We start from the raw sequence: 13,951 nt of genomic DNA on the forward strand, positions 1-13,951 counted from the left end.
GTCCCCCTTGCAGAGCCAGAAGAACGAAGAGAAGTTGAAAATCGGCGGCTGAAGACTCCGGTCTTCATTAAGGTAGCGCACAGCACTGCAGCTGTGCGCCATTGCTCCCTTAGCACACCACACACTCCGGTTACTGATGGGTGCAGGGCGCTGGGGGGGGGGGGGGGGGGGTGCCCTGGGCAGAAATTAGATTACCTTACTTGGCGAAAAGCACATAATACAGTCTGATAAACTGTATATGTGCATTAACCCCCGCCATTAAAGTACATAAAAGGACAGAAGCCCGCCGCTGAGGGGGCCGGGCCTTCTTCCTCAGCACACCGGCGCCATTTTCTCTTCACAGCTCAGCTGGAAGGAAGCTCCCCAGGCTCTCCCCTGCAGTATCCTGGTATACAAAGGGTAAAAAAGAGAGGGGGGGGCACATAAATTTAGGCGCAAAACTGTGTATATAAGCTGCTATAGGGGAAAAATCACTCAGTATAGTGTACATCCCTGTATTATATAGCGCTGTGGTGTGTGCTGGCATACTCTCTCTCTGTCTCTCCAAAGGGCCTGGTGGGGGAACTGTCTTCAAATAGAGCATCCCCTGTGTGTGTGGTGTGTCGGTACGCGTGTGTCGACATGTCTGAGGTAAAAGGCTCCTCTAAGGAGGTGATAGAGCGGATAAGTGTGTGGGAGGGTGTCTCCGTCAACAACGCCGACACCTGTTTGGATATGTGTAAGTGCTGAGGTAAAATTTTTGCACAAAAGGTTAGGGAACAGAAAGGAAATCTACCCTGGTCTGTCCCTATGTCACAGAGTCCTTCAGAGTCTCTCTATGCTCACTATCCAAAATAACAAAGTATCTACACAGAGTTTAACTCCACTGTCGACTACGATAATGCAAACTTACAGCCAAGAGGGCTAAAAGATATTCATTATATGATTATTGGAATAAAAGATGATTTGCATATCACTGATGACTCATCTGTCCCTGACACGAGAGTACACATGTTAAGGGGAAGAATGCTGAGGTAAATTTCCCTCCTCTCATGAGGAAAAAGAGCGGGAATCTCCAGACAAGAGACGGCAGCTTCCCATAAGAGAATTCTCAGGCTGTATCCTTTCCCCACTAGGGCCAGGATGTGTTGAGAATCTTCCCCTTGGGTGTCCTGTTTGCACTAGCTATTCTCAGGGATCCTGCAGATAGTGTGCACATTCTAGTATACTACCCTGACCGGCGATTGTGTCGGCATGGGTTTATAGCGCTGTGGCAGCGTGGACAGGTACCTTATCAGCAGAGATTGAGACCCTAGTATGCATATAAATATTTTAAGATGCTGTCTTAAGTGATAGATATATAATTATAAAGCATGCCCAAAGGGACATGAGTATACTGGGTCCTAGAGACAAAAGCTATGTCGATTTCTGCTTGACGTGTCCTGTAGAATATACATTGGACAGATGATACCGACTTAAGAGGCATATGGAAGGCTGAGGATTGTGTGGAGAAAGGTTTTCGGGCCTGGTCTCCACAGCTATAGCTGGTAATTCTGATATTTTGCCTTATATTCCTGCACAGCCTAGGAAAGCACGACATTATTAAATGCAGCTTTTCGAATAAAGAAACAAGAAAGTCTGAGGTGCGTCCTTTCTTGTCAGAGCCGGGGGCAGAGGAAAGAAGCTGTACAACACAGCTAGTCCCCAGGAACAGAAGTCCTCCCCGGCCTCTACAAAAATCCACCGCATGTCGCTGGGGCTCCACAGGCGGAGCTAGGCCCGGTGGGGATACGCCTTCGTAAGTTCAGCCACAAGTGGCTTCACTCCCTGTTAGATCCCTGGGCAATAGAAATTGTATCGCAGGGATACAGGCTGGACTGTGAGAAGATGCCCCCTCACGAGGACCCGGCGGGCTTCCCCCCAAGAGAGGGAGCCAGTGTTAACTGCAATTCGTAAATTGTATCTTCAACAGGTGGTGGTCAAGGGTCCCCTCCTTCAACAAGAGGGTGTTATTATTCGACCATGTTATAATCCCGAAACCAGACGGTTCGGTTAGACCCATATTGAATTAAAATCCCTGAACATATACCTGAAAAGGTTCAGGTTCAAGATGGAATCGCTAAGAGCGGTCATTGCAAGCCTGAAATGAATCGGGACATAAGGGATGCATACCTTCGTGTCCGCATTTATCCACCTCATCAGGCGTACCTCAGAATTGCGGTACGGGATTGTCATTACCAATTTCACCAAGGTAATGGCGGATATGATGGTGCTTCTGCGGAAGCAAGGTGTCACTATTATCACATACTTGGATGATCTCCTCATAAAAGCGAGATCAAGAGAGCAGTTGCTGGACAGCGTATCACCTTCTCTGGAAGTGAAACGGCAACATGACCGGATTCTATATATTCCGAAGTCGCAGTTGGTTCCTACAGCTCATCTGCCTCGCCTAGGCATGATCCTAGACACAGACCAGAAGAGGGTTTATCTCCCGATAGAGAGAGCTCAGGAGCTCATGACACTGGTCAGGAATCTATTGAAAACCAAAACAGGTGTCAGTGCATCACTGCACTCGAGTCCTGGGAAGGATGATGGCATCATACGAGGCCATCCCCTTCGGCTGGTTCCATGCAAGGACAATGGAACTTACTGGACAAGTGGTCCGGATCACATCTTCAGATGCATCGGTTAATCACCCTATCCCCCAGGGCCAGGGTGTCTCTCCTGTGGTGGCTGCGGAGTGCTCACCTTCTCGAGGGCCGCAGATTCGGCATTCAGGACTGGGTCCTGGTGACCACGGATGCAAGCCTCCGAGGGTGGGGGGCAGTTACACAGGGAAGAAAATTCCAAGGTTTGTGGTCAAGCCAACAGACTTGCCTTCACATCAATATCCTGGAACTAAGGGCCATATACAACGCCCTAAGTCAAGCGGAGTTCCTGCTTCGCGACCAACCGGTTCTGATCCAGTCAGACCGCAGGGGCTCATGTAAACCGCCAGGGCGGCACAAGGAGCAGGGTGGCGAGGGTAGAAGCCACCAGAATTCTTCGCTGGGCGGAGAATCAAGTAAGCGCACTGTAAGCAGTGTTCATTCCAGGAGTGGACACTACCTCCACCCGGAAAAGTGGTGACTTCATCAGGAAGTCTTCACGCAGTTTTGCAAATTGATGGAAACTGCCTCAGGTGGACTACATGGCGTCCCACCTCAATAAAAAGATAAAAAAGGTTTTACGCTGGGTCAAGGGACTCTCAGGCGATAGCTGTGGTCGCACTAGTAACACCGTGGGTGTTCCAGTCGGTCTATATATTCCCTCCTCTTCCTCTCAGACCCAAGGGCTGAGAATTGTAATAAACGGAGGAGTGTGAACAATATTCTTTGCTCCGGATTGGCCAAGAAGGACTCGGTACCCGGAACGGCAAGAAATGCTCTCAGAGGACCCATGGCCTCTGCCTCTCAGTCAGGACATGTTGCAACAGGGACCCTGTCTGATCCAAGACTTACCGCGGCTGCGTTGGACGGCATGGCGGTTGAACGCCGAATCCTAGCGGAAAAGGGCATTCCGGATGCAGTTATTCCTACGCTGATAAAGGCTAGGAAAGACGTGACAGCAAGACTTTTTCACTGTATATGGCGAAAATAGGTTGCTTGGGGTGTGGCCGGGAAGGCCCAACAGAGGAATTCCAGGGGTGTCGATTCCTGCACTTCCTACAGTCAGGAGTGACTATCGGCCTAAAATTAGGATCCATAAAGGCCAAGATTTCGGCCCTATCCCTTTTTCTCTCAAAAAGAACTGGCTTCACTGCCTGAAGTTCGGACGTTGTTACAGGGGTGCTGCATATTCAGCCCCTTTTGTGCCTCCAGTGGCACCTTGGGATCTTAACGTGTGTTGGATTCCTAAAATCCCACTGGTTTGAGCCACTTAAGACCGTGGAGCTAAAATATCTCACGTGGAAAGTGGTCATGCTTTTGGCCTTAGCTTGGACTAGGCGTGTGTCAGAATTGGCGGCTTTGTCATGTAAAAGCCCATATCTGATCTTCCATATGGAAAGGGCAGAATGGAGGACTCGTCCCCAATTTCTCCCTAAGGTGGTATCATCGTTTCATTTGAACCAACCTATTGTGGTGCCTGCGGCTACTAGGGACTTGGAGGATTCCAAGTTGATGGACGTAGTCCGGGCCCTGAAACTTTATGTTTCCAGGACGGCTAGAGTCAGAAAAACTGACTCGCTATTTATCCTGCATGCACCCAACAAGCTGGGTGCTCCTGCTTCAAAGCAGACTATTGCTCGCTGGATCTGTAGCACGATTCAGCTTGCACATTCTGCGGCTGGACTGCCGCATCCTAAATCAGTAAAAGCCCATTCCACGAGGAAGGTGGGCTCTTCTTGGGCGGCTGCCCGAGGGGTCTCGGCTTTACAACTTTGCCGAGCTGCTACTTGGTCGGGTTCAAACACTTTTGCAAAATTCTACAAGTTTGATACCCTGGCTGAGGAGGACCTTGAGTTGCTCATTCGGTGCTGCAGAGTCATCCGCACTCTCCCGCCCGTTTGGGAGCTTTGGTATAATCCCCATGGTCCTTACGGAGTACCCAGCATCCACTAGGACGTCAGAGAAAATAAGAATTTACTCACCGGTAATTCTATTTCTCGTAGTCCGTAGTGGATGCTGGGAGCCCGTCCCAAGTGCGGACTTTCTGCAATACATGTATATAGTTATTGCTTAACTAAAGGGTTATTGTATGAGCCATCTGTTGAGAGAGGCTCAGTTATTGTTCATACTGTTAACTGGGTATAGTTATCACGAGTTGTACGGTGTGATTGGTGTGGCTGGTATGAGTCTTACCCTGGATTCCAAATCCTTTCCTAGTAATGTCAGCTCTTCCGGGCACAGTTTCCCTAACTGAGGTCTGGAGGAGGGGCATAGAGGGAGGAGCCAGTGCACACCAGATATAGTACCTAATCTTTCTTTTAAGAGTGCCCAATCTCCTGCGGAGCCCGTCTATACCCCATGGTCCTTACGGAGTACCCAGCATCCACTACGGACTACGAGAAATAGAATTACCGGTGAGTAAATTCTTCTTCTTCTTCTTCTTATTATTGTTTATTTATATGGCGCCACAAGGGTTCCGCAGCACCTAACAAAGTACATAAATAAATGGGCAAAACAAGAAAACAGTGACTTACAGTATAAGACAGTGTAGGACAATTACATGATATATGAACATTGCTGCATCAGGGGACATGACACTGATAAAAGCATCAGGATAGCTGAAACTGAGGGTTAGGTGACGTTGTAGGCAGTATGGAGTAGAAGATAGTCTAAGTAAGAGAGGGAAAAGCACATGAGGGGAGACCAGTTGTTTTTGTACTGAACGTATGTTGCATATCCTAATGCCTTGTGTGAGGCCTTGAGCCAAACCTTTGCAAGATCAGGAAATAAGCCTTATGTGAGTTCTTATGTGAGGTTGAAGCCAAACTTTATAAGAACTCTTTGCTAAGCCTTATAGGAGATCCTACATGTATTCCCTCTTTGAAACCTAGAAAAAAGCTCTTAGTAAACATTAAATTAAGATCCATATACTGAAAGTCTATATTATGAATCTAAGATGAGCCTTTGGGCTGCGACTTAAAAGAGAGCTTGAGTTACACCCTAGGCCACGCCTTAATTTAAGTCTAAATCTTATGGGGAGGCCCTAATCTGACCTACAGGAGCTTTTGGTCATGTTGGGTATAAACTTGAAACTGTCAGTGTAACATAGTCTTTACACAGAGTTATAATTTTGGAGGTGTATAATTTAACTATGCCTTGTACAAAGTCTTTGTTTACCTTTTATTGTATCTAGTACAGGGTGATGCAGTTTACGCTGTTTCTCTAAATAGGCTGCGAGCTGACTTAGAAAGTTTTGTCTGACACCTTTTGTGTTGGCTGTGGATGTTGGACATGCTCCCAAAGTTGTCATAACCAACTTTCAATGCTGTTGTACTTACTACTTGCCACAAACGGGTGGTATTCATGTGACCGGCGGTCGTGAGACCGACAGTCACATGACCTCCTCCACCATCCCGACCCCTCACTATCCCGATGGTCAGCATGCCGACCAACAGGGACTATTTCCACTCGTGGGTGTCCATGACACCCATAGAGTGGGAATAGAACCCGTGGCGACCGTAGAGAGCCCGCAAGGGGCTTGCTGCACTCGCCCCTCACCGCCGGGATCCCGGCGTTGGTATGCGCCGGGATCCCGGCGTCGGTAAGCTGACCGGCGGTCTCTCAGCAATACTACACCCGCCACAAACCCATGCCCCCAATCTACTGTATTGTATTGTGAGAAGACTACAAAAATTAAATTATACTGACAAGATTGTTCTGTTAGAAGAAAAAGGGATATATGGGGGAGAACCTTCAAGAGAGAGAAAGTGGCCGTACCAACAAATCAGCTTCTGTTGTTTTACAGACTGCGCTAGGTAAATTATACTGAAGCTAGGAGCTGATACTGTAGGTTCTTTGAGCAACTTTTCCACCTTTTCTCTCTTTAAGGTTTGAGACATCTCCCCTTGTGTGAGAGAGCTGGAGAGAATATCAGTATATTGAATGGTGACTTTAGAAAGCCGATTTAATAACAACATTATAAAAACGTATTAATTCCTGTTAATTTAGTGGTAAGATCATAGAACCCTGTAGAGATTGCAGCCACATTACGCAAGGATGTTTAAGTGAAATAGACTGTAACAGAGAGGCGGATTAAAGGGAACGTACAGATGGGTCCATGTTTATTTTGACCTTTAATAGGATCAACTGAAACTGGCCAGTCGGACTTAACCCCCTGCTGTAATGACTTAATCCCCTGCTGTATTGTTCTCTGTATTGTATTGCAGCTGAGAACAATAGATGAAGGGTTTATGCTAATAAGTCATGTTGTGCCTAGGTGCAGAAAACTAGTCAAGATAACCGTGGACCCATCTGTACCACAGGCCTATAAAGAAACCCCCCGTCTATGAAGGCCCTATCACTTAGACAAAAGCTTATCTTGCATGCCTTTGCACTGTGCATGCTCCAGAGCTGAGCATACGCAAATCTGATTGGGCATAACTGGGCTGTAATGCAATAGGTTGGCTAACTGCAGAGAGGGCGTGTCAATGATATTGTGGGCGGAGCAGAGGTCACAATTTTCAGACATATCTTGCACTAAGGCTAGGTGTGCTGCAAGTGCGCACTGATAATGCTGGCAGGTATTAAACCAAGCATACGTATAGAGGCGGACACAATTCTGCATACAATAAATATATTCATTTGATTCTGTGTATTCAGTGCTGGCCCAATTACAGCCAGCTTACATTCCACTCTGCATTGATCTCATTATTTTCAGTTTGGACTACTCTATAGCACTGCACCTACCAGAGTTTAGTGATACAGCACTGTCAAAATAACTTAAAGCCAAGTGTTATAAACCACATGACACAACGATAAATCAGAACCATATTAGTGTATGGCTGTAACAATATTTACTGCTTCTAAGGCCGAGAGTGTCCTGAAAGACAAAGTCATGAAATCCCTGAAGGAGGCCTACTACAAGAGTGGTGGCAAAGGGCTGGTAGAAGAGGCCTGGAATACAGTCATGGATAAAGTAAGTTTGGGTACTGTGTGTGTGTGTGTGTGTGTGTGTGTGTGTGTGTGTGTGGTGAATATGTAGCGTGGAAGGTTGCAAGTAACATGGCCAGCGATACTATGTCATGCTGTATTTGTCTTGGTGTGCCATCTACTGGATTGACATGTAAACTACAATTTCAGGAATCAAGATAAGCTGCCTGATTAGTGCTTACTATATAGGGCCTAATTCAGATCTCACAAAATGAAATATAGAAAGTGCTATCAAACTATAATGAAAAATAATTTATTTTTGTTATCCTTATAACATAAAAATTGGTATCTCTTTTGTAAACCTTTATAGCTGATTTCCACGTTAGTATAACAATTGGCGCTTTTTAAAAAACACAATATTATACATAAAACAATTATTACATTCACCTCAATACAAACATGGGCATTTCTCTTGGTGATCTTATTATGTAGTACACTGTAGCTGTGTTCAATTGAATACTTTGTATCCGCATAAACATAAGTGCCAGGTGTTAGTAGTTTAGCAAGCTGTTGCCACAGAGTTTCTTTTATTGGACAGTCACTACAACATTGGGATTTAGAAGTCTGTGTCCAACTAGAAAGATATTAGATGTTAGATGGCTGTGCCACTTTTACAAAACCTATATCACGTTTTTATCTGCCAGGCATTCAGATGTTAGTAATCATGCAGGACTTAAAACAGTTCTTTAGTGGAACTTTTCATGCAAAGCAGTTGCTGTAAAACACAGTCATGTTAATCAATTTATAATGTATAGGTATTACCACATCCTCTATCTGGGTTATATGCAGTTCTCTTAGCTCCTGGCTCTGGTGCTCCCAACCTTTTCAATTGACTGAGGAAGCCGCCGATATATATCTCTCAGGCGGGGAAACGCGTCTTTTAATGGTATCATAAAGCCTCCAGCTGGTGAAATACGTGGAGAATACCTATCTCATAACTGGGAATATCTGTACATCTCCGGATATGGTTTACTGAAAGGTTTGGAGCACCAGAGCTGTTTTTTGTCTCCATAGTTAATAAACAGTCCCTAGAAGTATATTTGTCCCCCAAAAAATTATATTTGGTTTGAGGAGCATCAAGTGTCTGTTTTTTCATTCATTGCTCATCTCCCTGATGTCACATTGAGATAATACATTCTTCAGTTTTGCGTAATGCCAGAACGAACAGAGACAAACAAAAATTCTGAATTTTTGTTTTGTCTCCATAGTTCATGCACAGTCACAAGGAGAACAGTTCTCCAAAAAAGTCTATGTACAGACACAACTTTATTATAAGTATAGATATATATATATATATATATATATATATATATACACACACACACAATTGCAATGAACAATAAGCTTACAATGTTTGTAGTCTAGTGATAGCTTCAGAAAGTTGGCTCCAACGTAAAGGTGCATACACACGGAGAGATATAACTGAGCGATTTTGACTATATAGTCAAAATCGCTCAGAAAGTTAGTGCATATCTCTCCATGTGTACACAGCCAGCGTTAGCGATGCGCATCCCCGCCAGGTCGCTATCGCTGCTAAAAATAGACTGTGCAGGCAAGTCAATTTTGGCTATGTCGCTGGAAAAGAAAAAGCATCCCCTTGCTTGAATTAGTTAGCCAAAATCGCCCATAGCCAAAATCGCTGGAAAAGTTAGTTAAAATCTCCTTCAGCCAGTTCAAGGGAAATCGCTCAGTCAAAATCTCTCATAGTCAAAATCTCTCCGTGTGTATGCACCTTTAAGTGATAGCAAAGACTCTGGCACTGTGCCGTAGCCACTGCTGTCTTCTATGTATGCTTCATCTTCCCAAAAATATCACCTGAAAGAAATATGGCGTCACTATGGAGGGGTGCCCGCAACAAACAGACCCCCAGCCACTAATATATATCTCCATCAAATAGTTCTAATATGTATGTGACCCATTAACTTTTTGGACATTGTTTTAATGTTATTTTCCTAATTTTCTTTTCTTCAAGTTCAACTGCTGTGGATTCTTTGGTTACAGTGACTTCACCAACTCCACTTTCACAGCCAAAACAGCTTTGAAGTACCCCAAAAACTGCTGCAAAAATGCCACGTTAAAAGAGTGTGATGGCCTTAATATATCTGACAAAGTTATCTATACGGAGGCAAGTAGGGGCCAGGTGTATGAGGATGTGCTGAAGTCTGTGTGTCTGTGTTACATTTTATACAGGGATCTTTCCCATATTATCAATGCATGCCCAGTAACCTCTGTATAAAATAAGCGTTTATTTAATTTTGTGGAGGTTTTTTGTACATCCATATTTGACATATCTGGCCACCAAAATGTCGTAGTATGGCTTTGAATGTACACTATGCCAGTTCCGTAGTGTGAGTATGGGTGTCATACAGCATACAGCAAGTATGGGCATCTCTATTTTCCACATGAGCACCACAGACCATGAGACAGCAAGGCCCATGGTCAAATGAGTAAATGTTGATCTATGCATATTATCTAGGGTGACCATAATATCCCTTTAATCTGGGACACCTATGATTTACACAGGTTCTGTGGCTAGCTAAACTCTAGCCTGGATTTCACATGGTTTTTGCCAGCCACAGAACCTGTGTAAATCATAGGTGTCCCAGATTAAAGGGATATTATGGTCACCCTATATTATCAAAATTAGATTTGATTATTTTATAACGAGCTCTTATGGGTAGATGGAGCTGTCCTAACTAGCTGAAACATCTCAAACATAGAAACCAGCATAGCACTGCAGCACAGTTCTGCAGACTACTTTTTCTAGTAATTAGATAAATTAGATAACAGTAAATTGTATATGTTCAAAAATATTAGAAAAGATGAGTGCCCCTATACGGCAGCCATAATGTCCCCAATTGATAAATAGTGTCTCCCCACACTATAAAACAGTACAAAACAACACAGTCACCAATGGGTCCACAGCAGGGACGTGCGGTGAGGTAAATGGTTCAGGAGGCACTGGCTAGTACCAGAGCCAGATTTACATACAATATATTTGCCAAGGGGTTCATGTGGGAATTATACACAGGTGCAGCAGTATCCACTGCTGGAAATTAGGTGCATTTTGGGGGTCATTCCGAGTTGTTCGCACGTAGCAACTTTTTGCTGCCCATGCGATCAACTAGACGCCGCCTATGGGGGAGTGTATTTCTGCATAGCAGGGCTGCGATCGCTTGTGCAGCTCTGCTATGCAAAAAAACGTTTCCTGTAAAAGAAGACCAGGGTAAGAGTTACTTACCCTGTGCGATCATTCCAGCAATGCAGGTCTCGGCCGTCGCTGGGCAACGACGCGCGTGCGCATTGCGGCTGCTGCGCAGGCCCGACCCGTTCGCACCGCTGCGACAAACAGCAGCGTGCGAACGGGTCGGAATGACCCCCTTTGATCAGAGATGTGCAGAAAAGATAGGCAGGGGAGGCACTGCCTCACCTGCCATAGACTTTTTACTCCAGAGTTTTGACTATAAAAATTATTAGAACAATACAAGAAAGATATTTCTAATATATTCTTTGTATTTTTCATGTACTTTATGAGTCAAAACTCTGGTGTATACGTTAGTATGATAGGAAAGGCACTGCCTCACCCGCCTCACCCCACCGCACATCACTTTGGAGAACCAATCAGGACAACAGTCCTCAATAGATGCAGTTTGTCTGTGTTCCTTATTCTTCTTAAGCAATATTATTCAATAGGGTATCCGGTGTCTAGGTTGACCACACTTAGGGTGACAATACTGAGCAACATCCCCAAACAGGTAATTTCAACTTCAAACATTTATTTTGTACGCTCTGGACATGGCTACTAATAACAAATGCACAGACAAAATTCTTAAAGCTATGTCTGCAAATGCTAGGAGCTTAGGAGACAAAATTCCAGAGCTAATTGCGATAACGACAAGGGATAACCTGGATTTTGTGGCAATTACAGAGTCTTGGTGCAATGAGAATCATGACTGGGACTTAGCTATACCAGGATACAATTTATTTAGGAAGGATAGAATAGGAAGAATAGGAGGAGGGTTAGCAATGTATGTGAAAAAAAGCATAAATGCTACTTTAATACAAAATATTGAAGCCAAAACTGAGGCCCTTTGGGTCACCATAGAAACTGGGAAGAAGGACATTATTCGCATTGGGGTGATCTATAGACCACCATGCCAAGGGCAGGATTTGGACAGGAACCTATTGCTGGACATCTCTAAAATGGCTTTAAAGGGAGAAGTCATAATCATGGGAGACTTTAATTTACCTGATGTAAATTGGGAGGGGTCTTTTGCAAGTTCAGCTACAAGTGGCAAATTTCTACATTCCTTACAGGGAGCATCTCTCAAGCAATTGGTGAGGGAGCCCACTCGCAAAGACTCAATATTAGATCTAATTCTTACAAATGGTGATAGGATATCTGATATATATGTGGGTGAGCACCTGGGATCCAGTGATCATCAAGCAGTATGGTTTAGTATAAAGACAGGATCCAACTCCTGTCACACAAAAACAAAGGTGTTGGATTTTAGAAATGCTGACTTTGCAAAAATGGGGAGATGTTTAAGTGATTCATTGGCAGACTGGAGGAACTTGGAAGGAGTGCAGGAGAGGTGGAAAAAACTGAAAAGTGCAATACTAAGTGCAACAGACCTTTGTATCAAAATGGTTAAGAAAAGCACCAAGAAAAGAAAGCCAGTGTGGTTCACAAAAGAAGTATCAACTAGTGTGAAAGCAAAAAAGATGGCTTTTAGGAAATACAAACAGACTCAAAATAATAACGACAAAGAGGTGTATCTGGAAAGACGGAAAGATGCTAAGAAAGTGATCAGACGTGCAAAGGCAGAAGCTGAGGAGAAAATGGCCCAGTCAGTAGATAAAGGGGGCAAAACTTTTTTTTAAGTATATAAGTGAAAGGAGAAAATCAAATGGAGGAATAATAAGACTTAAGACAGAGAGTGAGCATTTGGTGGAGAGAGACAAGGCAATAGCAGATCACCTAAATAATTATTTTTGCTCAGTATTTACTACAGAAGAAGGGATGGGGCCACAGTTAAGTTGCAAGGACATTCATAAAAATAAGGTAGATGAAAATACATTTACAGAGCAGAAGGTCCTAACAGAACTTTCAAAACTAAAAGTGGATAAATCAATGGGACCAGATGGGATACACCCAAGGATACTCAAAGAGCTAAAAGATGTGCTGGTTACACCTTTAACAGAATTATTTAACCAGTCACTAAATACAGGTGCTATTCCAGAGGACTGGAAAAGAGCAAATGTAGTTCCACTGCACAAAAGTGGAAGCAAGGAAGAAGCAAGTAACTACTGACCAGTAAGCCTTACATCAGTAGTAGGGAAAGTAATGGAAAAACTATTAAAAGAAAGAGTAGTGGAATATCTTAAATCAAACAACTTACAGGATCCAAAACAGCATGGATTTACTGGTTGGAGATCATGCCAAACAAATCTTATTGACTTTTTTGACTCTGTGATGAAAATAATAGATCAAGGGGGAGCTGTAGATGTAGCATATCTAGACTTTAGTAAGGCATTTGACACTGTCCCACATCGCAGACTGCTAAATAAACTTGAAAGCCTGGGGGTGGATTATAAATCAGTTAAATGGATAAGAACCTGGTTGCAGGATAGGAAACAGACAGTCGTAGTTAATGGAGTGCAATCTATGGAGGGAAATGTTACCAGTGGAGTACCTCAGGGATCTGTACTTGGTCCAGTTCTCTTTAATATCTTTGTTGGTGACATTGCAGATGGTATTGAAGGGAAGATATGCCTTTTTGCAGATGTTACAAAGATATGCAACAGGGTAGACACACCGGGAGGGGTCAAACAAATGATTAATGACCTAGGTAGGCTTGAGAAATGGTCAAGAACGTGGCAACTACAGTTTAATGCTAAAAAATGCAAAATCATGCACTTGGGTCTCAAAAACCCAAAGGCTAAGTATAGTATCAAGGGTACTATAATGGAAACTACTGAGGAGGAAAGAGATTTAGGAGTCATTATTTCAAGTGACTTGAAGGCAGGAAAGCAATGCAACAAAGCAATGAGAAAGGCAAGCCAGATACTTGGTTGCATAGGGAGAGGAATCAGTAGCAGGAAAATAGAAGTGATAATGCCACTGTTTAGGTCATTGGTACGGCCCCATCTGGAATACTGTGTCCAGTTCTGGAGACCCTATCTCCAGAAGGATATAAATACATTAGAGAGTGTACAAAGAAGGGCAACTAAAATGGTGCATGGCCTACATCACAAAACTTACCCGGAAAGGCTAAAAGATCTTAACATGTATAGTTTGGAGGAGAGAAGGGAAAGGGGGGACATGATAGAAA

General features: G+C 43.9%; 2 protein-coding genes across 7 annotated transcripts in view; one reads left to right on the forward strand and one right to left on the reverse strand.

The window, feature by feature from the left end:
* Window positions 1-13,951, forward strand: part of LOC134936225 (tetraspanin-1-like) — a 181,288-nt gene that overhangs the window by 144,522 nt on the left and 22,815 nt on the right. For all 4 annotated transcript variants that reach the window (XM_063931205.1, XM_063931206.1, XM_063931203.1 and 1 more), the window contains exons 5-6: window positions 7,495-7,602; window positions 9,589-9,741. In XM_063931205.1, the coding sequence (XP_063787275.1) occupies window positions 7,495-7,602; window positions 9,589-9,741 (261 nt within the window). The remainder of the gene's footprint in view (window positions 1-7,494; window positions 7,603-9,588; window positions 9,742-13,951) is intronic.
* DNASE2 (deoxyribonuclease 2, lysosomal) overlaps window positions 1-13,951 on the reverse strand; it is a 185,977-nt gene that overhangs the window by 134,187 nt on the left and 37,839 nt on the right. The window lies entirely within an intron of this gene.

This window comes from Pseudophryne corroboree, chromosome 6, assembly GCF_028390025.1.
Source record: "Pseudophryne corroboree isolate aPseCor3 chromosome 6, aPseCor3.hap2, whole genome shotgun sequence".
NCBI classification, from domain to species: domain Eukaryota; kingdom Metazoa; phylum Chordata; class Amphibia; order Anura; family Myobatrachidae; genus Pseudophryne; species Pseudophryne corroboree.